The sequence below is a fragment of the Megascapheus bottae genome, chromosome 33 (assembly GCF_031878675.1).
Source record: "Megascapheus bottae isolate mThoBot1 chromosome 33, mThoBot2.hap1, whole genome shotgun sequence".
Classification (NCBI taxonomy): Eukaryota; Metazoa; Chordata; class Mammalia; order Rodentia; family Geomyidae; genus Megascapheus; species Megascapheus bottae.
The window spans coordinates 2,138,764-2,163,963 of NC_143541.1; the positions used below are offsets into that span (position 1 = coordinate 2,138,764).

Below are 25,200 nucleotides of genomic sequence, written 5' to 3' on the forward strand. Positions count from 1 at the left end.
TATCTACTTCCAACTACATTTCCACTAGACATTTTTTGCTTCACTTCCATGATGCTATATGTAGGCCTTTGGAATCTGTGCCAAATAGTACTGCCTTGCAGGCCTATGTAAGGTTTGACACTAGGGCTGAGAGAGACCTTAGCAAGTCCAGTTACCATTGACAGTTCCTCAAGGTCAAGTGCTGCGTGAGGCATTGCAGATGAGGTGCATCTCACACATTCTCCTTGTCCCTGGACCTCATCGTCCAATGGGAGACAGCGTAGCTTCTTAGCAGTTCATCCTCGCTCCAAGGAAGGGAAGAGGCACGATGAGAATCAGAGGCAATGTCTGCTAAGTCTGCCTTTGGAGGCTTTGTGGAGGAGACAATGTTGGATTCAGGCTCCCAAAGATTAATCATAAGCTCCATAAGCCAAGGAAAAGGAATAACAAGCTCATAGTTTACATGAACTAGAATGTATTGATGCGTGTGCGCACACACACACACACACACACACACACACGTACACACATACCAGGGCAAAGTGGTAATGCCAGCTCAGGAAGGGTGACAGCTGCTCCACAGAGCTCAGAGAGTAGCTGGATGTTGAGGTCTAGGGAAATGTCTGTAACATGAGTCCTATGCCAAACCACAAACCACTGGTCACATGAACAATGGAAAGCCTGGACCTGAGCTCCCTGCCTCCTAGGTCACGGAGGTTTCTACAGTGTTGAGTTTCTAAGCTCTGCTTTGAAAGAGACAAAACAAGGAACTCTCATTCCCACGAATGATAAGGGAAGCGGGGCTTTTTTCTTCAGTAAGTGAGAATTGCCCAGAGCTTTGTTTCTCAAAGTGATCTCCAGACCAGTAACGTAAGAATAGCAACACTCAGTAACTAACTTGTTGGCCATGCAAACTTTCAGATGCATGTCACCCTCCCCAGACCTGTCTGGTCAGAGGCTGAGGGTGGTAGGCCCAGTCTCTGGTGTTGTAAACACTCTCCAAGGACCTCTGATGTATGCTTATCTTGAGAATGCTTGTGACGGTTTCTGAAGCTCGCTGTCAGAAATCCCACATTGATGGAGTGAGAAAACAAGATTTCCAAGTTACCTGGGCACTCAATGAGCCTGGCCTTCCTGGCCCATGCCTAAGCAAGATTTAGCTTTTCCTGACAGTCTTTTCCTTATTACTGGCAGCAGAAGGATCTGGTATCCACCTCCTCATCTGACCCTCAGTAGCTCTGTCTGCAAACCAGCCAAACATTCAGTGAATGATCTGGAAGACAATAGCAGGCTTACCAAGATGAGAGTGAGGTGTGAAGTTCTGGCTTTTGCCAGTAGGGGGAGAAAAACTCGTAATTGGAGCTGTGGTGAACCCTGAGCCTTTGGTTCTGAGCCCAGCCTCAGCTTTCTGCTAAAAATAAAATTGTACGTACTAAAGTCCCTTTGGAGGATTGTAATGGACAAAAACCAACTCCAAAAAGCACATTAAGAGTATATCATGGCTCAGTACTGGTGGCTCACACTGGTAATCCTAGCTACTTAGGGCAGCTGAGCTCTGAAGATCTCAGTTCAAAGCCAGTCCAGGCAGGAAAGTCTGTGAGACTTATCTCTAATTACTCAGAAAAAGCCAGAAGTGGTACCTCTGGCTCAAGTGGTAGAGTGCTAGCCTTGAGCAAATGGAGCTCAGGGACAGTGCCCAGAGTTCAAACTCTAGAACCAGCACACACACACACACACACACACACACACACACACACACACACACACACAGTGTGCTATGCTGGGAATTCCAGGAACCTACATAACCATTCAGGGCCCTTGTCCCACTGGTCCAAGCTGTACAGCTATGCTTGATTCTACTTTATGCTCCTCAAAAGGCCTGCAGTCTAGATGCAAACTCATAGAAGAGGGTGAAGAAAGGAGAAATCTCCCTACAAATGGGATGTTTAATGGGCTGGCCTGTGGGATCCCTCTGGAAGTTATGTGCTAGACAGACACAGAATTTTACTTGACCAATAAGTTGCTGTGAGGTTTGGCAGCGGATATCTCTATAGGAAGTTGATTCATGATCCATGGATTCCCTTCAAAATACTATTGTCTCTTGTGCATAGTGAAGTTGGAGGTAAGTCAAGCAAATTGCAAAACTTGGCAGGTGCATGAAAATGTCTCATTGCATCAAATCAGGAAGGAGAAAAAACAACAGAATACTCAGATTAATCAGTCACCTTGCCAACAGCAGGGAGATTTTGATGAAACGCACATACTTTCAGATGTATCCATTTCCAGTGCCTTGCCTTGTAGCCACATTGCATATGCAGCACAGTCAGAACACTTCTTGGCCAAGAAACCGCCATTCTGTTCTTATCACAGAATCAAGTATGTGAGAGCTGCTTTGAGAAAGCCACGGCGACCATCAAAATATGGAATTTTCCAAGACCTCTACTATTGGTTCCTCCACATAACTTACAACTTCAATTCCTGTATCCCTGGAACCAGTTTTCTGAAGGAATAAATAAATAAATAATAAAAACAAAAATCTTTAGCTGAACATTTTGTCTTCTTGAATTCAGTATAACTGAGTTTAAATAATTTTAAGAATAAAAACAGTGACAATAGGAAAAAAAGAAAACCATGAATGTGTACCCCAAAACATACCCCCATTCGCAAATGCTCTTCAGCCTTCTTTCTAGGCATAAAGTTGCCTTTATGTTTATGATATAACCATATAATTAAATAGGATATGACAAAAGTATACACAGCTTTAGTTAACTAAATTAACTTCCATTAACTTATTTGGTGAAAGGAATGGATTGTAGGTGCTTGTGCTGGCAGAGTATGATATAAACAAACCCAGCCTTTGCCCACCTTTAGAGATTTATTTCATTCTTTGTAGCATCATATAGTTTTTTATGATATTGGTATATGTTCAGAGACTTCACCTCTCTTTTCTTTCTCTGTTATTTTGTGAGTGTACTGGGGACCAACTCCAAATTCCACACAGGACAGGTAGATGCTAGAGCACTGGGAGACATCCATACAGCCTTTTTGCTTGCTGCTGTTGTTTCAGTTTTTTGTTTTGGTTATTTTTAAGTCACAGGAAATGAAAAGATGGCTCTAAATTTTCCTCTTTCTTTCTTTCTTTCTTTCTTTCTTTCTTTCTTTCTTTCTTTCTCTTTCTTTCGTGGGTGTGGCTTGAACTCTCGGCCTGGGCTCTGTCCCTGAGCTCTTCAGCTCAAGGCTTGCACTCTACCACTTGAGCCACAGTGCCACTTGTAGTTTTCTGGTTGTTAATTGGAGATAAGTGTTTCACAGACTTTCTTGTGCCTGGGTGGGCTTTGAACTGCAATCCTCCGATATCAGCCTCCTGAGTAGCTAGGATGAAAGATGTGAGCCATTGGCTACTGGCCTCATGGTTCTAAAATTTACATAGCAACACACACACACACACACACACACGCACGCACGCACGCACGCACGCACGCACGCAAAACCTTAGACTAATCCAAAGTCTTTTTGAGGCCTTTTTACCCTACCTGATCTCAAGGGTGACACTAAAGCTACCGGACCCCTGGTAGAACTGGTTTGTCTTAAGACAGAAAAATAAATCATGGAAACCAAAAAGACAATATAGCAATAGAGACACTCATACATATGAAAAACTACCTTCTCTTGAGGGTCAAGAGAAAACTAACTTCTTCAAGAAGGTCAAGATAATTCACTTAAGAAATGCTATTTTCAGCTCAGTGCAGTAGCTCACATGTGTAATCATAGCTACTCAGGAGGCTGAGATCTGAGGATTGTGGTTCAAAGCTAGTCTGGGACAAAAGTCTGTGTGACTCTTAGCTCTCATTAACCACTAGGGACTGCGCTCAGGCCCAGAGTTCAAGTTCCCATAACTGACAAAAAAAAAAAAAGAAGAAGAAGAAAGAAATGCTATTTTCAACAAGTGAATCTGCAAAGACTGGAAAGTGACCGTTTGGTAAAGTCCACAGACTCTGGCTGGCTGATAAACAGAACATGAAAAATGTATAAATTTTCTGAATTATTCATATACGTGTGCATATGAATACGTGTGTATACAGAATAGGAGCAAAGACAAGGAATCTGAACATGAGAATGAGAAGGAACTTTGCATAACCTCACCTGTACCTCTTGCTTTATAGAAAATGAACTAGAAGTTGTGAGGGGTTAAAGGATTGCCCAAAGTTAACGGGTGGTAGACATGAAATTAGAGTTCAGATGTGAAGCCAGCACTGGTGCCTGATTCCTGCAATCCTAGCTACTCAAGAAGCTGAGATCTGACCAAAAGTGAAGCTGTAGTTTAAAGCAGTAGAGTGCCACTCGAGCAAAATACTCAGGGACAGGGCCCCAGGCCCTGAGCCCAAACCCCAGGACATGCGAAAATAAAGAGAAAAGAACATATCTTTTTCAAAATTACCTCAGAGTAAGTGGCCACAAAGAAGTCTTTGATGTTACTTTTGGGTGCTGGAACTGGTGGAAACAACTTGGTCCACAAGTTATATCTGGAAAGAGAATAAAGGAAGGAATTATATGCCTATGAGCATTTCTCCTGCCTTTAAATAACTCTAAAACTCTACTTAGTTGGTTTTACAACTAGCTGCTTCATAAATGCAAAATCTTTCCTCATTAACCATTCTAGACATCTCCTTTAGTTGAGGGTCTTGGAGTACTTCAAGTCTGTGATGCAGCTTCTGAGTCAACCAACAGAGACAAACTACCCATATTCTATGTCTGAATATAGGTTCTAGATGTCTGGTCAAGTAAACTCTTTTTTTTTTTTGCCAGTTCTGGGCTTGAGCTCGGGGCCTGAGCATTGTCCTTGGACTTTCTCAAGGCTGGAACTCTACCACTTGAGCCTCAGCACCATTTCTGGCTTTTTTCTATGTATGTGGTACTGAGGAATCAAACCCGGGTCTTCGTGCGTGCTAGGCAAGCACTCCACCACTAGGCCAAACTCCAAGCCCCTCAAGTAGACTCTTGATACCCAGTCAAAAGCACCATGCAGTTACCTACAATGCTAGTTATGGTATTCCTTCCTCAACCATGTTGAATCATGGGAAATCTCTCTTTTGCTTCCCTTTAAACTACCTTGCCCTCCCCTTCCCCTCCATGGTTGTTACTCAAATATAAGAACAATGATAGTATTCCATTTAACATGAAATGTTTTGTACCCTATGTTGTGAAAGAGCCAAGACAGAATGTGTGTGTGTGTGTGTGTGTGTGTGTGTGCGCGCACGCGCGCGCTTGTGCATGTGCATATGTGCTGGTAATGGGGCTTGAAATCAAAGCCAGGGTGTTGTGTCTTAGCTTTTTCACTCAAGGCCAATGCTTTAACCACTTGAGCCACACATCAAGTTCAACTTCTTGCTGGTTAATTGGAGATAAGAGCCTCATGGATGCCCCTGTCAGTCTGGTTTCAAACCTGGTCACCAGAGCTCAGCTTCATGAGTGACTAGGACCACAGGCATGAGCCAGGTATCAGAACAGGTATTTATGCCACCTTAAAGGACATTTTGCTTCTGAATACCAAAATGGATAGATGGAGACTGTTTATAAAGCCATCTTCAGGTCACAGTATTTGATAACAGATAATCAGAGCATTTCTAGACTCTGTTTAACTTAAGAACAATCAGTCTTGCTAAATGAAAGGACCTCTAGGGTATAAAAACAAAAGCCATATAATGAAGGATTATTCTCCTTAAGGTACTATGTTATCTCTCATCTCTTTTGCTGTCCCTTGGTTATCTCATATTGTTACAGTATCTCACTTTGTTACCTGATATATCGTATATATTTGTATTTGGTTATTTGAAATTGGTTAGGGAAGGGGGGAAAACAAGATGAGGGGTGGGGGTGGGGGAGGGAAATGGGGACCAAGACATGTGAAAAGGTATCACTGTATGGGAATTAATGCACCTTCTATCTGGCGAATATCATGTAACCCTTCTATTAATTACAATAAAAAATATATGAAAAAAAAAAAAAAAGAACAATCAGTCTTGCCAGACACCAGTGGCTCAACAATCCTAGCTACACAAGAGGCTGAGATCCAGGGATCAATATCTGACTCCAGAAAGACAAATATAAGAGATTCTCATCTCCAATTAACTAGTACAAAGTCAGAAGTGTAAGTGTGGTTCAAGGGGCAGAGTGCTAGCCTTGAATAAAAAAGCCAAGCAAGGAAGCAATACCTCAATTTCAAGTTCCAGTTCCAGCAGGCACACACACAAAAAAGATTAGCAATTACCAAAAGAAATACTAAAAGGGAAAACTTCCATACATACACCAGCTTATTGTCAACTAGTTGCAGAGGGCTGTGCCTGCTCTATTTTCTGTACACCGTAAGCCAGGGTTCAACACTTTTAATTTGGTGTACCTCTACCTCAGAAAGATCCAGACACAGAAATGCTATAAATCCCACATGCTCCTGAGAACCTTCCATCTCATGTACACGTAGTGAAAACACCATACTCAGATGCATGTGGAAGCAGCTCCATGTAAAAAATACCTACACTCTGCAGATGAGGAAGAAAATGAAGGAGAGGACGCAGCCTGTGACTGTGAGAGCAATGAGAAACCATCCTGCCGTGGCCATCTTCTCATCATTCCCTGGTTGAGGAGGAGAGAGGGGGAGTTAGCCTCAAGGTAAGGTAAAGGAAGTGAACAGATTTCAGGAGCTGCATAGCTTGGGTGTGAGTTCCAGAACCTTGAACAGTAGTACCAGACCCATGGCTGAACTTTCCTGTACTTGATTTTCGATTGATTTCTCACCTGTTAAAAAGTTTCCATCTCACAGAGTAGACATGAGAGTGAAATGAATGCATGATAACAAAGCCAGTTAGACGCATCAAGTGTTAAGAAATCCATCAGCAAGTATTTTGGAGTCTGTTCTTTGTACCATTCTTCCTGAGCCCCGGAGCTCATTGGCTTTGGGGAAAGACTAAGGTTTTTAGATGACCGAGCCACAAAAACAAACAGTAAAAATGTTTTTGCCAAGGTGGAAATGGGATTTATTTCTCGATGTATGAGAAAGCACAGCCAGAAAGGCTGCAGAATCAATGATAAATACTCTATGTTCTTAATGATTGCCTCGAGTTACCCCTTACTCCACTGTATCACTCAATTCATTTCTCGGATCAAACCCACTGAATGAATATTAGTCTCCGTGGTGTATAAGATACAATTGTGCTTAGAAGGAAGCACATGAGCTCTTGTGTTATGCAGCCTGGAGTCCATCGGGAAAGAACTGTGTGAAGCAAACAACACTGCAATGGTTTCATGATGAGTGTCCATGGTACACTTCAAACCACATTATTCCAGGAAAAAAGAGTGCTAGTCCTTCATTTTGCCATGAATTGGCAAGACAATGAATGAAACAAAAAATACATCTAAGTCAAAATTTCCAGTGCTTTGAAACAGCTGTAAGGCTTCCTAAAAGCCCCAAACCTTGTAAACCTAGAAACATGCAAGTATGAAGGGTGGAGTTACACCTGTATTTAATGAGTGACTTCCTCTCCTTTTGCTGTCTCCAGGGCACTTATTTAGATTCCTCTTCTGCTCCCCAAAGCTTTCATCTCCTTCTCCATAGCTTCCCTTCTGCTTTCCAATATTCATAGAGTCCTTTATCTTGAATAAGCCATGGTTTTGCTCGACCATATCTTCTGCCTATTATCAAATACTTTCTTACTTCTGCCTAATTTCTTGGATAAAGGTATACAGGCTAATTTGTTTTCCTCCTTCGGGAACTGTCTTTAAAATCAATGTTAATCCAAAAGATTCTCAGGGTTGTTTCCCAGACCTTTATTTTTTCTTCATCTCCTTTTAGCATTTTTACGCTACTGGTGGCTGAACCCACCCTGACTGGCTGAGCCCACATTGAAATGGAGCCATGAGTGGTTTGACTCTTCATTCTCCTCCAGCAGTTCCTTCGTTCTTTTAAAATCCCCACTGATTCGAAGGGGAGCTATGGCTCACGGGGTAGAGCATGAGGCCTTGAGTGCAAGCCTAGGTACTGCCAACAAAGAAAAATTAAAAATAAAACTCATCCCTTGGTTCTTCTACTATAGTCTGAAAAGTGCCTTTATCAGAGGTGGCTTTTAAATTCCACAGAATCTTCTCCCAGCTCTTTATTCCTAGCACACAGCAGTTCTAGTCTAACTTATGAGCCACCTAGTAATGGTGTATCACCTGAGTGCATCTCAGAGCTGACCAAAGTCCAAGCCAGACTTATGATCTGCTTGTTTCCAAACAACTTCTCCCCATGATGTTTTTGCATTTCAAGCCCTGTTCCTTCAAGCCTCCTGACCCAAATCCTTGAAATGACCTTCGTCCCCCCCCACCCACATTCTTCCTAGCTCCACCCACTTTCCTCACCTCCTTGGTTTACAATGGAAGTGCAGGAGCTATATGCTTTTGGCTCCCGTCAAGTGTGGAGATCTGGATTCTAGGTCCAAGTCGCTGTGAAGGAAATCACTGTGAAGGAGGTCACTCACTGTAGGTTTCTTTGACTCCAACTGAGCACATCTATAGCACACTCTCCAGGCCTTCTCATGATTAATGAAGTTCACCAGAGGGAGGCTCTGACTTAGCATCCTGCCCTAGCTGTCCTTGCTGTTGGACCCAAGTGCACCCTCTTCAATAAAGGTGGCTGATTTATTTTTAAAAAAAGAAGGAAAGAATGAAACACTATGATTTCCACATACTGGTGACTCCCACCTGTAATCCTAACAACTCCGGAGCCAAGATCACAGAATTCAAAGCCAGTGGGGCAAGAAGTAAAGTCCCTGAAATTCTTATCTCCAATTAACCACCAAAATGCTAAGAGTGAGACTGTGGCTCAAGGCTCGAATGTCAGCCTTATGTGAAAGAGATAAAGGACAGTTTTGTGGTTGTGGATGTGTTAAAGAAAAAGCTTAATGGTCAAGTGTGTTTATGTCTCCAATAAATAAGCATTAGCTACACCTTGTCAAATGATAGAAAATAAATCCTCAGAGAGACAAACCTTTCCTTTCCTTTTGCCCAATCCCATGGACCAACAAGGATTCTAGATTTCACACTGATGGTCTCGATTTGAACTTGGCATTTGGTGAAACTTTGTTCTTTATGGCATCTGCTCATTGCTATTATAAAGAGAGAGCTCCTGGTTCCATGTGTCCCTGGCACATCATGTCTGTCTGTCTGTCTGTCTGTCATTTCTTCCTGCTTTGGTCTCTGAATAACAACAGCCTCAGGCTGCTTCATGTCCTCATCTTAGATGCCAACTATCCAAGCCTCCATTGTTGCAAGGGCCTAAATAAGTACAGTCAGCATATTCACGGTCACCACCATGTCTGTGGTAAAAAAGAAAATGTTCTGTTTACAATGAAGAAACAGGGATGGCAAAATGTGGGCTCCTGCTGAAGGAACAAGCAGTGTTGTAAATACTGGGAGTGGAGAGGGGGTTGGGGGGAGAGGAGGGTGTCATAGGCTCATTCACCTTTCTGGCTCAAATTGTGCAATCTCCTTCCAGGCTAATGTGTCAAGTCCTGATAACAGCACAGTTGTCTTCTGATGATGATTACAAAAATCTTTGCAGTTAAGCCACTCCGTGGTTTATTCAGTTCCTACCTTATTTTAATAAGCGAAGATTGTAACTGAATTAGCAAAAAAAAAGATGGGGCAACTGATTTCTTTTCAATCAAAAGACAAGTTATTAGTACATGAAGGGTATTGTGTGGGAAGTGAAGTCTTGAATTTTGTTGGGAGGGAGTTGGTGATGAGTCCTTTCTCCCGGTTTCCTTCTCTTTTTTTCCATATATTTTCATTGTCATTAATAGAAGGGTTACATTATATTCACCACATAGAGGGTGCATTACTTCACATACATTGATACACTTTCTCATGTCTTGGTCCCCATTTCCCTCCCCCCCACCTCCACCCCTCATCTTGTTTCCCCCCCTTCCCTATCCAATTTCAAATAACCAAATATGCATTTATCCAATATATCAGATAACAAAGTGAAATACTGTAACAATATGAGATAACCAAGGGACAGCAAAAGAGATGAGAGATAACATAGTACATCAAGGACAACAATCACTCCTTATATGGCTTTTGTTTCTATATTCTGGAGGTCCTTTTATCTAGGTTTTGCTCTATTGTAAATCTCTGCTAGGAAAGCCCAAGGTTTCTACTGATTATGACAAATGAGGGAAACCACTGAGCCTATGTTCCTTTGAGTCTGACTTATTTCACTTAATATGATTTTTTCTAAATCTTTCAATTTCCTTACAACTGGGGTGATTTCGTTCTTTCTGACAGCAGCATAGAATTCCATTATGTATAAATACCACATCTTATTGATCCACTCATCAACTGAGGGACATCTGAGTTGGTTCCATATCTTTGCTATGGTAAATAGTGCTACAATGAACATCATTGTGCTAGTGGCTTTAGTTTGTCCTTGTTTCTGGATGACTAGGTAAATGCCAAGTAGTGGAATTGCTGGGTCATAGGGGAGCTCTGTGTTTAGTCTTTTGAGGCACTGCCATACTGCTTTCCATAGTGGTTGAACCAGTTTGCACTCCCACCAACAGTGTAGTAGTGATCCCTCCTGGCTACATCCCAGCCAACATCTGTTGTTAGTAGATTTCTTGATCCTGGCATTCTAACTGGAGTGTGGTGGAATCTTAGCGTTGTTTTGATTTCCATTTCTTTTATGACCAGAGATATTGAGCATTTTTTCATGTGTCTATAGGCCATTCTTATTTCTTCTTTAGAGAAGACTCTCTTCAAGTCTTTGGCCCATCTTTTAGTGGGATGGTTGTTTCTTTGGAGATTAGTTTTGGAGTGATTCAATTTTTTTGAGCTGTTGATATATTATAGATATGAGGCCTTTGTCCGTTGTATGGTTAGTGAAGATTTCCCACTCTGCAGGCTTTCTAGTTAATTCGCTAGCTATGTCCTTTGCCATACAGAAGCTCTGCAGTCTAATGTAGTCCCACTTATCCAGACTTTTTTTTTAATTTGTTGTGTTTCTTGGTCCTTATTGAGAAAGTTTCGACCTATGCCAAGGAGACCTAGTGTATCTCTTATTCTTTCTTGTAAAGTTTTCAGTGTATTTGCTTTTACCTGGAGGTCTTTGATCCATTTGGAGTTAATCCTGGTGCAGGGTTTAGTTTTCTGCATGTGCTTAACCAGTTCTGCCAGCACCACTTGTTGAAGAGGCTGTCTTTCTTCCATTCTATTTTTTTGGCTCCCTTATCAAAGATTAGGTACCATAGGGCTGTGGGTTAATATCTGGTTCCTCAGTTCTATTCCATTGGTCTTCAGGCCTGTTTTTGTGCCAGTACCAAACTGTTTTGGTCAATATAGCTCTGTAGTTGAGTCTAAAGTTTGGTATTGAAATTCCTCCTGCGCTGTTCTTTCTGCTAAGAATTGTTTTTGCTACACAGGATCTTTTATTATTCCATATGAAATTTTGGATTGCCTCTTCTATTTCTTTAAAGAATGACATTTCTCCCGGCTTCCTTCTACAGTAGGTGCTCCTAGAACACCTGAGTTACCAATTGAAAAGAGAGAGGGGGAAAATTACTCATTATAAATGATTTTGCTGCAGGCCGAACAGTGACATGGGGCCCATATATTTGACATACAGTTTAACTTAAAACAGTTGAGATTCTATAGCCTTGGACATTTTTTTGTCAAAGCAAAGATTTCATGTGCATGGTTCTTAGTCCAGTTCTAGGACTGCATAGGAAAAAAAAATTTAAAGTTATAGGTGAGTTGAACTTTTTCTGTGGCTAAAGGGTGCCTGCCTTTGAAAAGGAAGTCACAGGCATTTCTTTTGAAGAAGATGCTCAGCTCTCCTGCAGAGGCCAGTTTTTGAAAAGGGAAGTCACACAGTTTGTTCCACAGAGATAGCTGTCAGAGTCTTTACCTCATTTCTGGTTGCTCTGCAGAAATCACCAGCTTAAAGAAGTTGAAGAATTCTTCTGAGTTCTGTGACTTCTGCTTCCATTTCTTTTGGCCTCTCAGCCAACTGATTTTGCAGATAAAGCAATACCCTGAACTTCTGTTGTTTGATGCTGTGGGATATACCTAGCTAGGATGAGATGAGGTGGGATGGTTCGTAGCAACAGAGAGAAAAGGAAATCTCTAAATGTTGGACCAACTTGTCCCACCCAGCTCTGTCTCTGGCTACCTTATAAAATTACTTCTGTCTTGGGTGCTGTAGTCCCTTTAGCTCCAAACTTCTATTGTTGGTGTTGTTGAGACAAATAGCTCTCAAGAAACAAGTTTGATTTGGATCCCTTTACCACCTTCAGTGCCCATAAAGGTCTGAAATTTCACCACAACTGTATTGATTTCGAATCGGATTCCAGACTCAACAATGGATTTTCAGAGAAAAGAGCTAATTAGATGGGATTCTATGTTGAATTGTATGGGATTTTTCTAATGAAAGCAACCCTATTGTGTTATTAAGTCTAGCAGATAGATTTGGGAAGGACTACAAACGCCATCAACTGGGCTGCGTAACTGAGAGGATGTCAATGACTGTAATACCAGCACCCTGTGGCTTTCCACCAGGTGTAGAGTAAAAGAGTTCCAACCACACACAAAACTTATGTGTAGTGAGAACTTTCAGGGATATCCCTGATTCTAGGAGTCCTGAAATACAAAAACATCAGGATACAGCCTGAGTGAATGACACACAGAATAATCCAAGAGCCACTATACACAGAATTGTGTTCTCCTAGATTACCGGGGTTCAAGTGGACAGAGAGGCAATGGAGCCTGGAGCTGTGTGCAGCTGGGCATGTGCGGTGGTGTCTGTACATTTGAGACCCTCATTGAATGTCTATGTTGCCTGTCTGTACCACCACCAGTGGACTGAGACTTGATGAAAGGTGATGAGTTCCTGCTCCTACCAATTTTCTTTTCTTCTGCAGGCTTCCCAGACCATTCCACAAGCCCTGTGCCTTCTGCAGTTCCCATGCACTCAGAATTCTGTTCTGGAAGGAACTGTCACACCTGTTTTATGCACCTGCTAAAGCGGCAATAAGCTGTTTGCAGGTATCACATAAGAAGTGAGAAGAAAGAGTGACAAAGCTGTGCCTTAGCTCTGTCTCTCACCACTGAAATGACCTTGAGAAGGCCATTGGTTTTGAAATGGGAGTAAGAAACAGAGGAGTTAATATATCACTTACTATGACTAGCATTAAAGACATTGTACCAGGACGAAGGCATCAAAATAATTTCCCTAAATCTCCAAAGAAAGACCAAATTTGGAGTACTGTCAGAATCGTTAAATATGGGGGGGAGTAATAATAAGCTCAGTTCAGGAGAAACCAACATCACATATCCCAGAGATTAGGGAAGAGAGAAAAATGCAAGGTATAAAGAATCCTAGCCCTCTGGAATCCACATTTTAATAAACATGGTGGATAACTTGGAGAGAAACAAGTGAGACATGAGTATTCTGAAGGGGTGGATGGAAAATTCCTGGTCTGGGTATGGATGGAGGCTGAAAAGGGCAAGAGCTGTCTGAGCTGGATTTATGAAGCTCCCATCTTCTGCTGCGGAGGTATGGCCTTTTGCTTCAGCCATCCCCAGTGGAATAATAACCAATGGGGCAATAGAACATCCTTGGAGGTGTGGAGCCAATTGTACCACGGAGTTCTAGGACTAGGCCACCATGTTCCAGCTGTGTAACTTTGGGCTAAGTGAACTTTTACCTAAATGAACTTGCCTCGCCTAGGCTCAGGCCCAGTGATAAAGTCCCCACTGGCAGACACATCGTGAGGCAGAATCAGTCCTGGGAAGGGGATGTGGCCAGCAAAAGAGGAAGGTTGTGCCAGAGGACTAACAGGAATTCAGTACTCCTGGCATTTGAAGAAAGAATCTGAAAGCTCCAAGCTAATGCTCCTTCAGGGCAGTAGGACAGAGGCATTTTTGCCCCCAGCTGGGGCCAAATGGTGGTGATGCCTGGAAGAGTCAAGCCAGCCTTGAAATCACAGGAATCTAGGTGAAAGGAAGTGTTCTACTCAACCAACTACTCGGTGTTTCCCCACCTTAAATATTCCATTTGCAGAGGGAAAAAAATCCCATATTAGGCTCACATTCTGAATGGTTTTCCTCTTCTTACTGGGTTACTTGTAACTTTCCCAGCAGTTTTCACATTGTGTTGACCCAGAACCTTCCATCTCTTGTCCTAGAAAAGTTTCCAAAGCGTGGAGAAAGCAAAGGTGCTTTTCAGCTACCATGTTTCCCTTTCCTCGTTTGTTCCTTGTCTCACTATTATGAGAATTTAAAAAGACAATGCTGGAGGATCATGTCTGTTATCCTAATCACTTAGGAGACTGAGACCTAAGGACTGAGGTTGATAAACGAGCCAGGGCAGGGAAATCTATGAGACTCTTCTTGCCAACTAATGACCAAAACAAGCCAGAAGGGGAGGAGTGGTTCACGTGGTAGAACATAAGCTCTGAGTGAAAAGCTATGCAAGAGCATGAGGCCTTGAATTCAAACCTGAGGAACCGCACACAGATGTATGCCCGCTCATACTCACACATCCTTAAAGACAATGCTGGTAAAGGAGAGACACACAGACAAAAGGGGAAGGCAGGGAAAGAAGTCCAGGCCCAGAAATGAGAGAGAGACAAGTTGAAGCTTCCATAGGCCCTGGAAAAACTACTGGGTTTCTTCACACAGCCATCATGACTTTCCATCAAAGGAGAAAGACACAGGAGTTTCCTCTGGGAAAGCTCTCTTTCCATCCTAGCCCAATCCCCTACATGTCACATGGATTTTCTGCTTCAATCTCTTTGCCTTCAGTCTTAACATTCCAAGCATGTCACATGATTCTGGGATACAAAGCTCAAACCAGGACAGGATGTAAAAACTTTCCATGAGTACCATTCGTGGTTGCCGAATGTGCTATAGACACTCTGTCAGCGGTGGGCTGGGTGGCGAGCTCCAGTGGTGTGAAAAATGGATCCACAGGGCTCTAGTCCCTGGGGGTAAATGCCAGGCAGCTCAAGCCTGAGCAAAGCTTTAAGAAATAGCTGCTCATTCATCCCTCATTCCACCACCACATAGATCTTTGCCATCAGATATTGCCTTCAGTGAGGTCGGGACAATTGTCCCCTTTGAGGGCAATTACCGATTGTGGCTCTGACCTGTCACTGACAGACAAGACTGAGTCCTAACCAACGATGCAGCTCCAAAGAAATGGAACAAGGATGCCCATTTCCATGGAGAAGGTAGAGAAATCATTTAGCATTAGAGCACCCTAAAGGGGAAGGAAGAAAAGATATCAGGGCTGGGGGAGTTTGGCCTAGTGGGAGAGAGCTTGCCTGGCATGCATGAAGACCTGGGTTCCATTCCTTGGTCCCACATACATAGAAAAAGCTGGAAGTGGTGCTGAGGCTCAAGTGGTAGAGCTCTAGCCTTGAGAAAGTCCAAGGACAGTGCTCAGTCCCTGAGCTCAAGCCCAAGACTGGCAAAAAAAAAAAGATATCAAATTCAGAAAACAAAAAGCTTCACTAAGCTTTGAAATGTTCTGTGTAAGGACACAGAACATTTCAGTCAACAGGAAAGATAACAAAGAGACAGAACAATCCGGAAGTTAAGAAAGGTACAAAAGGAGAAAGACTTGTGAAAATTGGGAAGTTCAGTTCTTAAGACAGAAGCCTGTTTCTGAAAGACAGCAGATAACAAGTTCAGATAAATGCAATGACTGCTCTATTTCTTCTTGAAAATAATCCATGCTCTGGAAATCCTGGATAGGACATGAGACTGAAGGCACAGTTTAGGGCAGGCAGAGTGGATGTGTTTATTATTCCTCTGTCCCCAGTGGAAGCGCCCTCCTCCCCCTCTAACCCAATCTCATCAAACTTATGGTGTGTTTCATCCTTTATGAAATCACCTTAGGCTGTAATGGGTTAATTAGTTAGTTGAATCTATTCTAATTTGCTAATTGGCTCCTATGTCGCCTATTTGAGAAAATTAAACATTAATAGCCACTTCTTGGCTATTTGACAACTACTGCGTCATTTCATATCTCTATTACTTCCTTGCCTTAATTAAAATATAGGGGGTGGACTTAATAGCAAAGGAAGAGATGATATTTGAGGATGGGGTTGAGGAGGGTAAATGGAATAGGAAGAAGACTCCAGGGTGCCATTTATAGGCTTGGTAGGAAAGGAGGAAATGAATATAGCAGCCCAATTGCCCGGAAGACTGCAAGCCAGGCACAATTATTGTGGCACCCACCGGGAAAAGGAAGAGCCATGCAGAATGTCCCCAAGGGACTTGGACTTTCTATTATGTTTATTCATCATCTTGATGAACAGGAAAGTCTGCATTGATTAAATTCACTAATGATCCTAAGCTGAGCAGGGGAGTAAATTCCAGAAAGGATGGATTTATAAGGTGAGTGCTAATATCAATCAGCTCATCTTCAAGAAATGGGTGGCAGAAAATGAAATGGGACTTGCTGAAGATAATGCCAAGCAGGCACACCTGGGAGGAAGCAGTAATGAGGCCAGATCCAAACTAGAAAGGCAATAATAATGGCGAGGAGGGAATGCTGAAGACTGTGTGTGAGTATGCGTGCATGTGCATGCCAATACTGGGGCTTGAACTCAGGGCCTGGGTGCTGTCCTTGGCTTTTTCATCACAGCTCCACTTCTGGATTTTTGGGTGGTTAAGTGGAGATTAGAGTCTCATAGGACTTTACTATCTAGGCACTATCCTCAGATCTTACCCTTCTGAGCAGCTAGGATTACAGGCGTGAGCCATGACATCTGCTAAATGAGCTTATTATAGGCTCTCATGGCAGCCCTTCTGCGATTAGAAGCAACCAGTACGAAGCCATGACTGGCACAGTTAGAAGCAAATGCTTATTGCACAGTCACAAGGTACAGTCACATGGTGTAGTCACATGGCCCAGTCACATGGTTCGGATAAGAACTAAACATGGGCAGATGAATGCATTCAGATTGACAGAATTTCAGTAAGATTGCTGGACTGCCCGTGCTGGTTTTCTAGTTGTGATAACATCCATTAGTTGTGGGGAGGGGAATTATTTTGGCAGGTCCGTATATGTACCCAATGTCCTTCCATCGGACTTGAATCACTCACTTCTAACCTTGTCCCAAACCAATCTCAACACACATCAGTGTTCTATTTCTACCCATAGACATAAAGTATTTTAGCCAAATCCACCCTCCTCTACCCTCTCTGTTTATTCTCCTCCTCTCACTAGGACACCCAGACTGGATCTGTTTTAACATTCCTGTCATTCAGGTTTTAAGTGAAGGGAGTTGTTCAAGGGGTTTTACCTGGTGGTTCAAACATGCGTACATAGCATTTTAACCAGATAGATCCCCCTGACTTACTCTCACTTTCCCCAACTCGGGGCTACCCCTATTATGCTTTAGGTTATCCCTCCTCCCCACATGCCCGCAAGGATGTTTCCCACAGGAAACAATACAAATCCAAAACAGGTGCAAAGCCAAGGGAGGGTTTATGTTGAGAAAATGGGGGGTCACCTAAGCTTCCCTGGCCTCCCAGAAAACTAGCAACTGTTGAGAAGGCAGAGGCGCCAGGGAAGCTCAGTCGATCACAGAGATTCTGAAATATTTCAGGATTCATGAGCACAGGGAGCATTTGTGGGGATGGCGGTGTGTTTTCCCCTTGAGCAAGGCCACCGTGGCAGCATCAGTATGGGGGACTCACCTGCATGAACAGGCTGACTCCACTCACTCCAGAGCCCTGGCTCCCGGCAGGCAGAGCTCACTGTGGCACGCACTTGAACGGAATACTTAGAAATATAATGGATGGTTGAGATGAATTCGTTGGTTGTCACTTTTTCCATCTAGATGGAGGGAAAACAGCATTATAATGTCTAGACACATCATTTATGCCAATGACCATCTTGCAAGGTCATTTGGAGGTCATATGACTCACTGTGCAAGAGTAATTTAAAATTAATATTGAGACCTTAATTACTTTATTCCAGATGTCTTCAGGGTGATATGCTTCAGTCATCCTTCAGGGAAAGCTGCCTTGGAACTTCTCTTCTTTCTTCTCTTCCTCCTCCTCCTCCTCCTTTTTCCCCTCCTTTCTGCAGTACTAGAGTTTAAACTCAAGGCCTTGTTCTCATTCAACTTTCTTGGTTGGTTGACATCTGACCCTCTGCCACTTGAACCATAATTCTAGCTTTGATTTTTGCTGGATATTTTGGAGATTTAGTATTACAGGTTTTTCTTCCCAGGCTGGCCTCTTGCCCTGATCCTACAAATTTCAGCCTCTTGAATTGCTACAGTTATAAGCATGAGCTACTAGCACCTAGCTTATTTTTTCACTTTTATAAAATGAAATCCTAGCCATTTTAAAAGGGTATCTTTTAGTTCAGTAATATCACAGTTTTGCTGTTATGCTTCAATTTTCAACATACTTTCACCTTGCAAAGCTGAAATTCTAGGTTGGCGTTTTGGTGTATATGACATTTGGGATTCAATCCCCAGTACTTAGCATTCAACAAAACAGCTCTGTATCTGACCATTAAACAATAGCTCCTCACTTACTCTGACTCCATTCCCACAGAGTCATCATTTTACTTGTCATTCCTGTGAATCTGGGTATTTGGGTAACTTCTAAAAGTAGGATCATGTAATATTTGTCATTTTTCATTTAACATGGTTTCTCCAAGATTCATTCATATTGCGACATCCATCAGAATTTCCCTCTGGAAGCTGAATAACATTCCATTATCTATACAAAGTATCACTTTTCCTCTCATCTATTAATGAACACTGGCATTACTCCCAGTACTGGATTATTGTGAATAATGCTGATATGGTCATAGGTATTTGAATATCTCTTTGGGACTCTGTTTTGATTTTTTTTGTATGTATACCCAGAAATGAGATTGTAGGTCATTTGATAATTCTATTTTTAATCTTGTCTTTCTATTTTTCACAGCAGCTGCACAATTTCATACTTTAACCAAAACTAGTCATCAGTGAGTCTTCATTTGATTTGATCATTTGTATTATTTTCAACCCAAAGTATGCCCTTTCAAAGCAAAAGGCTATAAGATCTGGCCTATTTCTGTAATACCTGGGGTAGATATGTTAACTTTGACTTTGTGATTCCCTAATGATACCCAGAAAAGCCACTGGGTATCATTGAAGTTACTTAGGGAGCTGACACATAGAGAATGGTTCAAAGCTAACTCTGAGCAGAAAAGTCTATAATACTCCAATTAGCCAGAAAAAAAAGGCAAGCTGGAAGTATGGCTCAAATGGTACAGTGACAAACACAAGCAAGAAAAAAAAAGAAGAATTTACCTGAAAATAACCATTCTTTGCATTACAAATTTTTACTTCATAATCAAAACACTGGATTGGAAAGGCAGAAACTGGTTTTGCCCATCGGATAAAGAGGTGAGTTCCCTGAATCTCAGCTGTGATGTTCACTGGTGGATTTACTTGATCTAAATTAAAGAAAGGGAGATCAAGGTCACTTCTTTAGGCTCAGGAGCTGAACCTCCAAACCATTCACCCTTCCAAGGCATTTCTAAGACATGGTCCTCTCAAGAGTTACCATCAGTTCTTAGTTCTTAGTCAACAGATTTCCAAACCACAGGACACAGTGGCTTCCCCAAGGGCTCCTAGATGGTAACACTAGAAAAGAGACCACCTTCTATAAATTGCAAAGATGACCACAAGAAACACAAGCGATAGATCGAACCCATCCTCTCATCTCTTCATTGTGAGACGCACTCCATCTTTCCAAGTTAGACCAGGTCTGGATAAGATTGCCCATAGGCAGAGAATAGCATGGCGCTCGCACCAGATCTACCTCAATCCTCACTTGTACATGACACTGGACAAGCCACTTCCCCTTTCTAGGTTTCAGGGTTTCTCTTATTCTATTTACTTATTGACGCAACTGTGTGAACGTGGGGAGGAATCCAGCTTACCAATGGCATGCAGAGCAAACAGCTGATCCCAAGGCTGGATGCTAGCCTGCTTGCTTGAGCCGTTCACATGCACTGCAAGCCGCTCATGGCCTCTGCTATGGATAAAAGTCCTGGGGAACCAGCAGGCCGTATTTCTGCCCAGTGCATCTTTGCTATAGGCTTGGCATTGTTCCGTCATGGAGCCATACCTGAATCAGAAGGCTCATGAGTCTTGGAATGAGCAAACTTCTTTGCAAAAGTAAACATGCTGACTTACCTATAATAGAGGAAGTACTGTATGTCCTCAGGGGCCTTCCCACCAGCGAGCCAGGCACAGCGCAGAGAAACCCTGTAGCGCCTTAAGTCCCTGGAACTATCTGACACTGTGGTGGTGGCAGTGGTAGTGGTGGTTGCACAAGTTAAATTTACAACAGAGGTTCCAGGAGTTCCTACATGGTAGGAAGCAAAAAGAGCTAAATTTTGCCCCCCATCCATTCTGTCCGTTGTTCCTTTTGAGAATTTGCAAAAGGACAACTTATCAGAGCGGAGAAAGTAAGAGTTACCCTGCCCATGGGCTGCTGGGAAGTGGGGAGCAGGTTAAGTTGCGGGGCTGGTAGGGGTGGGGTGTCTCCTGGGAGGTGGTGGTTAGCTCAACAGGTCCCTGGCCCCTACTTCCTCAACTCTGTTGCACGGCAGTCTTGAAGTGAATGGTTTATTTATTAATTTTTTTTGTCATTCATGGACTTTTGCACTCAGGGCCTGAGCACTGTCCCCAGCTGCTTTTTTTTTTTTTGCTCAAGGCTAAAGGTCTACTCTCTTGAGCCACAGCTCCATTTTCCAGCTCTTTAAGTGGGGAATTGGAGATTTTTGGAGTCAGCATGGGCTGACTTCAAGAATCGAGATCCTCAGATCTCAGCCTCCTCAATAGCTAGCATGGCAGATGGGAGGCGAAGCACGTGCTGTGTGAAGTTTTGATCTTCTATATGTTCCCCCTGTGAGGGGCTGCCTCACCACTCAGCCTCAAAGCAATGGGACTTGCTGGCGCTGTGTGTGTGTGTGTGTGTGTGTGTGTGTGTGTGTATTTAATCAGTAATTCTAGGTATCAGAAACAACAATTTTCCCCTGGTAGCCACTTAGAGGAGTGGGCATTCTAGTAGGGGTGTCCCAAAGAATGGGAAGGGATTGTGACAGGAAGAAGAGAGGGCAGCCTTGCTCAGGGTGTAGAAGATACAGCCACTGAAGTTGTTGGCTTTGCTTTCCTAGTTTGCCAAGAGCAAAGGACGATCCTGGATGCCTGGGGTTGGCTTTACCTGGTGGGGCTTGAAGTTCAGCAGTTACCCAAGTGCTGCCAAGGAGTGTGCCCTCATGCCTTGTGATGGTCTGCACACTGGCCAAGACGCCATGATGGAGTGGAATCACACATCTGCTTTCAGTCTTCCTGGTTTCATACTGGTGACAAAATCCAACAGCCATGATATGCCATCACATGAGCAAAAGGTCTTGAAGAACTGGCTCTTAGTCAACTAGGCCTTTGATGCCATGTTTGGAATGGCACATCAATAAAATCCGGTGAGTTTTGTTAGAACAAATAACAAATACAAAACAACCTTATCCCTCAGTGTCCCAGGAATACATTCCTTGAATCACAATAAAGGAAATATTATAATTAAAATGCAAGTTCCCTTTGATTTTGATCACTCGTATTAGCATCATTCTCCAAAAGGTATTTATTGCTTGACACCTTGACTGTGAAACAGTTGATATGAGTCTCCTCTCCCTCCGTCTGGCTTTAGGACAGCTGAGACATCCAGCAGTCGCTCAAGGTTGCAAACACTAGAAATGGACAAACTAGGCCTCGAGGCTTTGTCTGTCTCTGGACCCTCCTCTATCTCCCCCTTTTACCTGGCTGTTTTTCAGAAGAAATATAAAACTAGGGTCTAATGCACTGTACTCAGTAATTCAGAAAATATTCTTTCTTAAAGGGAAAAGCACCCCAAAGATAGGGTGCTCTGAACTGTTGTTTATACCAAACAATAAACATGGAACCATCACAGATATGTGTACGGGTATTTAACAAAGAAATGAAGATCAGGTGTACAAAGTATTTCGAGCAAACACTTACATCATCTTCTTGTGGGGCGTGTATTTGCACGTGGTATTCTAAATTAACATTCCGTTGCCCCTGCTCAGGATGTGGGTCCCAACGCAAAAGAACTTGAGACAAACCCAGAAACTTTATGGTGAAGTTGACAGGTGGGAGAAGTACAACTACCAATTCAAAGAAAAAGAGAAGCCCATTTGTACATAAACAACACTTTAACTTTATCACTCTAGGTTCAAATTCAGGGACTTGCACTTGCTAGAAAGTACATTACTACCAAGCTACATCCCTAGGCCTTAAAAATTTTAACAACATTTTACTGTATAATATACTATTTTCTTTTGGCAGTTAGAGTATACAATGCTGAAGTAATCTTGGAAGAACTATTTTTAAATTGATTTTATTTTCTAACTGTGCTCACAGTATTTATTTATGTTTATTTTATTGAAGATGAACAGTTACTATATCACGTCATTGTAACTGTAGTTCTCAAACTGAGGGTCATTATCTATTAATGAGTTTGGCTAGCAATTTACTGGGCTGTAAACAGCATTTCTATTAGCATGAGTTCACTGCACACAGAGAATTCATGGCGATGTGTACATTCATACTATCCACATTGCAGACACCGAAAACAGAAAGATACATCAGATGTAACAAAGCAACTGCTTTGTGAGTGTCTTGTTTCCATGACATAAAGTTACCTACATATTTCTATGTAAATATCCTATATTTCTTATTATGAGTCACAGTCAAACGTCTATGAGCATTGGTGCCTATGGCTCATGCTGGCAATCTTAGCTACTCAGGAAGCAGAGATTTGAGGATCACAGTTAGAAACCAACACAGAAAGAAGGTTCTGAGATTCTTGATCTCCAATTAAACACCAAAAAGCCAGAAATGGAGGTATAGTTCAAGTGGTAGAGTGCCAGCCAGGCCTTGAGTTTAAGCCCCATTATTGGCACCAGTGTGTGTGTGTGTGTGTGTGTGTGTGTGTGTGTGTGTGTATACACAAATATATACATATACACAAAATTATCTACTATCTCAAGCAAAACACCCAATATTTTGCTGGTTAATTGGAGATCGAATGCTGTGAACCTTTCTTTTCAAGCTGCCTTTGAAGCAGGGCCCTTGTGTTATAGGAGAGAGCCACAGGTGCTCAGCTAAGAGTTACATTCTAATAAGGATTAAATAATTTATTTTATAAAAATTTCTGAGTTGTGTTGGTTACCACTGGCTCATGCCTGTAATCCTTGCTACTGGAGAGGCTAGGATATGAGGATCACAGTTCGAAGCCAGCCCATGCAAGAAAGCCCTCTTATTGACAAGAAACTACTCAGAAAGGGCTGAAAGTAGTTCTGTGGCTTTGAGTACAGAGACTCGGGGACAGTGCCAAAGCCCTGAGTTCAAACCTCAGAAATGGGAAAAAAATCCTAGTTGTGAGTTTAGTTTGGAGAAAATCATGCTACATTTTTTATATTGTGCAAAAAAAAAAAAGGAGAGGAGGAGAGAGGGTAGAGAAGAGGGAAGGGGGAAAGGGGAGAGAAAAAGGAATGGGAGGGAAGAAAAGGGGAGGGAGGAGTGGAGAGGGAGGGAAAAGGAAGAGACAGGAGGGGGAAAGGGAGAAAAGGAGAGAGGAGAGGGGACTGAATCGACTAGAAGGTCCTCACATTTTTTGTCAGGGAACAAGTCCACTTGCAATATCACTGCAGCTCCCCAAAGAATCAGCAATGCAGCCATCATGATCCTGCAGAAAACAAGAGAAAAATCCAGCTCATCAAGCAAACTCACAAGGTCACCTACTGGCATCTCTGACCTTTAACAAGCATGAAGGGAACTATGTGCAGCAGGACAGGAATAAAGGACATGCTGGGGGTAGATCTTTGAGGGTAGATCACAGCCTGAGGAGAAGAATGGAATTAGCCATTGTAGACCAATGAAGAAACTGCCCCAGTGAAGGCCTTCTGAGGCCACAGTGGGCACAAAGAGATTCTGACTTGACCCTTAAAGGGTCAACTCCAGTCCCAAACACCTGCAAAAGAGGGTGAGTGTGACCAGAGTGCAAATCTGGAATAGAAGAAGAAAAGAACAGAACATTGATCTCCCAGCCCCTGAAACAAATGGAAAATGAGAATGAATGGAGACCAGGAAATGTGGATAAAATTCCTGTGAGGCAGGAAATCAGCTCAGCTCCTTGATGGTGGGCTCCAACATATCTTGCTGGGAAGTGGCTTTCAGAAATCTTGAACTCAAGCCCATGACTGACAAAAACAAACAACAAAAAGAAACGTTGAACTTGTCTTTCTCTCAGGAGCTTAACTAACTTCCACAAAGCATTTCTTGCTGTTTCTCTTATGCTGCCTAGGAATTTGGCACATCAGTCTGGTTATTTACACAGGAAGTCCCTTCCTGCTACCCATGCAGGAAATGAACTTGGAAACTTAAATCATATTCTAAAGCAAAGACAGTTAAGTAATGGGCCCAAACTCAGATCTTCAGACAACAAAATTATGCTCTATCAACTGTGGGCTACTGATGAAAATGACCTAGGGTTTTCAGCTACACTTTTTGTTTAAATGAGTTGACATTGTCCAACCCTTATTTGAGCTGGACCGGAGAAGTTAGTTTCATTATATGGATAAATAACTTCAGAAAAGACCACAAATGCTTTCTGGTCATCTGTTTCTTATTATTTCGGTAACGTTTTACTTATCACCATTATGACTTAACTTAGTGATGAAATGTGAAAAAAATGAAACTTCAAAAACAATAGGAACAGCTTATAAATCTTTTTTTCCTAAATACACGTAAATATGACAAGTCAGAATATTTTCATGCTCAGAAAAGTAATCCTCTGTATTTTTCTGTGACAATTCCACAGGATACAAAGAACTTTTAAACCTAACTACAATGTTAACTACAGAAGTACTCTTATGTGCTTTTGAAACATTCAACAGATGAGATTTCAGTGAATTAAAGGAAAGCATTAGCAATCTACAAAGCCTGAAAGCAAAGATAAAATGTCTTAACAATAGAGATAAATGCCTTCTTTATGAAAGTGGAGTCTTAGGTCAGCATTTCCTGAAATAATGTTAAATATGCACTCGTTCTGCACTCGTTTTTATTAATAGGAATTGTACGTCAG

The 25,200-nt window shown here is 42.3% G+C and overlaps 1 protein-coding gene across 1 annotated transcript; it reads right to left on the minus strand.

The window, feature by feature from the left end:
- Positions 1 to 2,392: 2,392 nt before the first annotated feature.
- Positions 2,393 to 23,798, minus strand: Il5ra (interleukin 5 receptor subunit alpha). The gene is made up of 10 exons (XM_090323846.1): positions 23,726 to 23,798; positions 22,074 to 22,219; positions 21,262 to 21,400; positions 20,229 to 20,400; positions 19,973 to 20,160; positions 19,338 to 19,483; positions 17,722 to 17,860; positions 6,513 to 6,609; positions 4,418 to 4,502; positions 2,393 to 2,479 (listed from the first exon to the last, which is right to left on the minus strand). Exons 1-10 carry the CDS (start codon positions 23,796 to 23,798, stop codon positions 2,393 to 2,395), a joined length of 1,272 nt encoding a protein of 423 aa, XP_090179972.1.
- Between the last annotated feature and the right edge of the window lie 1,402 nt (positions 23,799 to 25,200).

What these genes read in the sequence shown, in the direction of transcription:
- Il5ra (XM_090323846.1), bottom strand. Translation starts at nt 23,798, where the DNA reads ATGATGGCTGCATTGCTGATTCTTTGGGGAGCTGCAGTGATATTGCAA. An exon ending in TGAACTTCAAGCCCCACCAG is followed by an intron (nt 20,401 to 21,261) that starts GTAAAGCCAACC and finishes CCTACCATGTAG; the next exon opens with GAACTCCTGGAACCTCTGTT. An exon ending in GAGTCAGCCTGTTCATGCAG is followed by an intron (nt 6,610 to 17,721) that starts GTGAGTCCCCCA and finishes CTCCTCAACCAG; the next exon opens with GGAATGATGAGAAGATGGCC.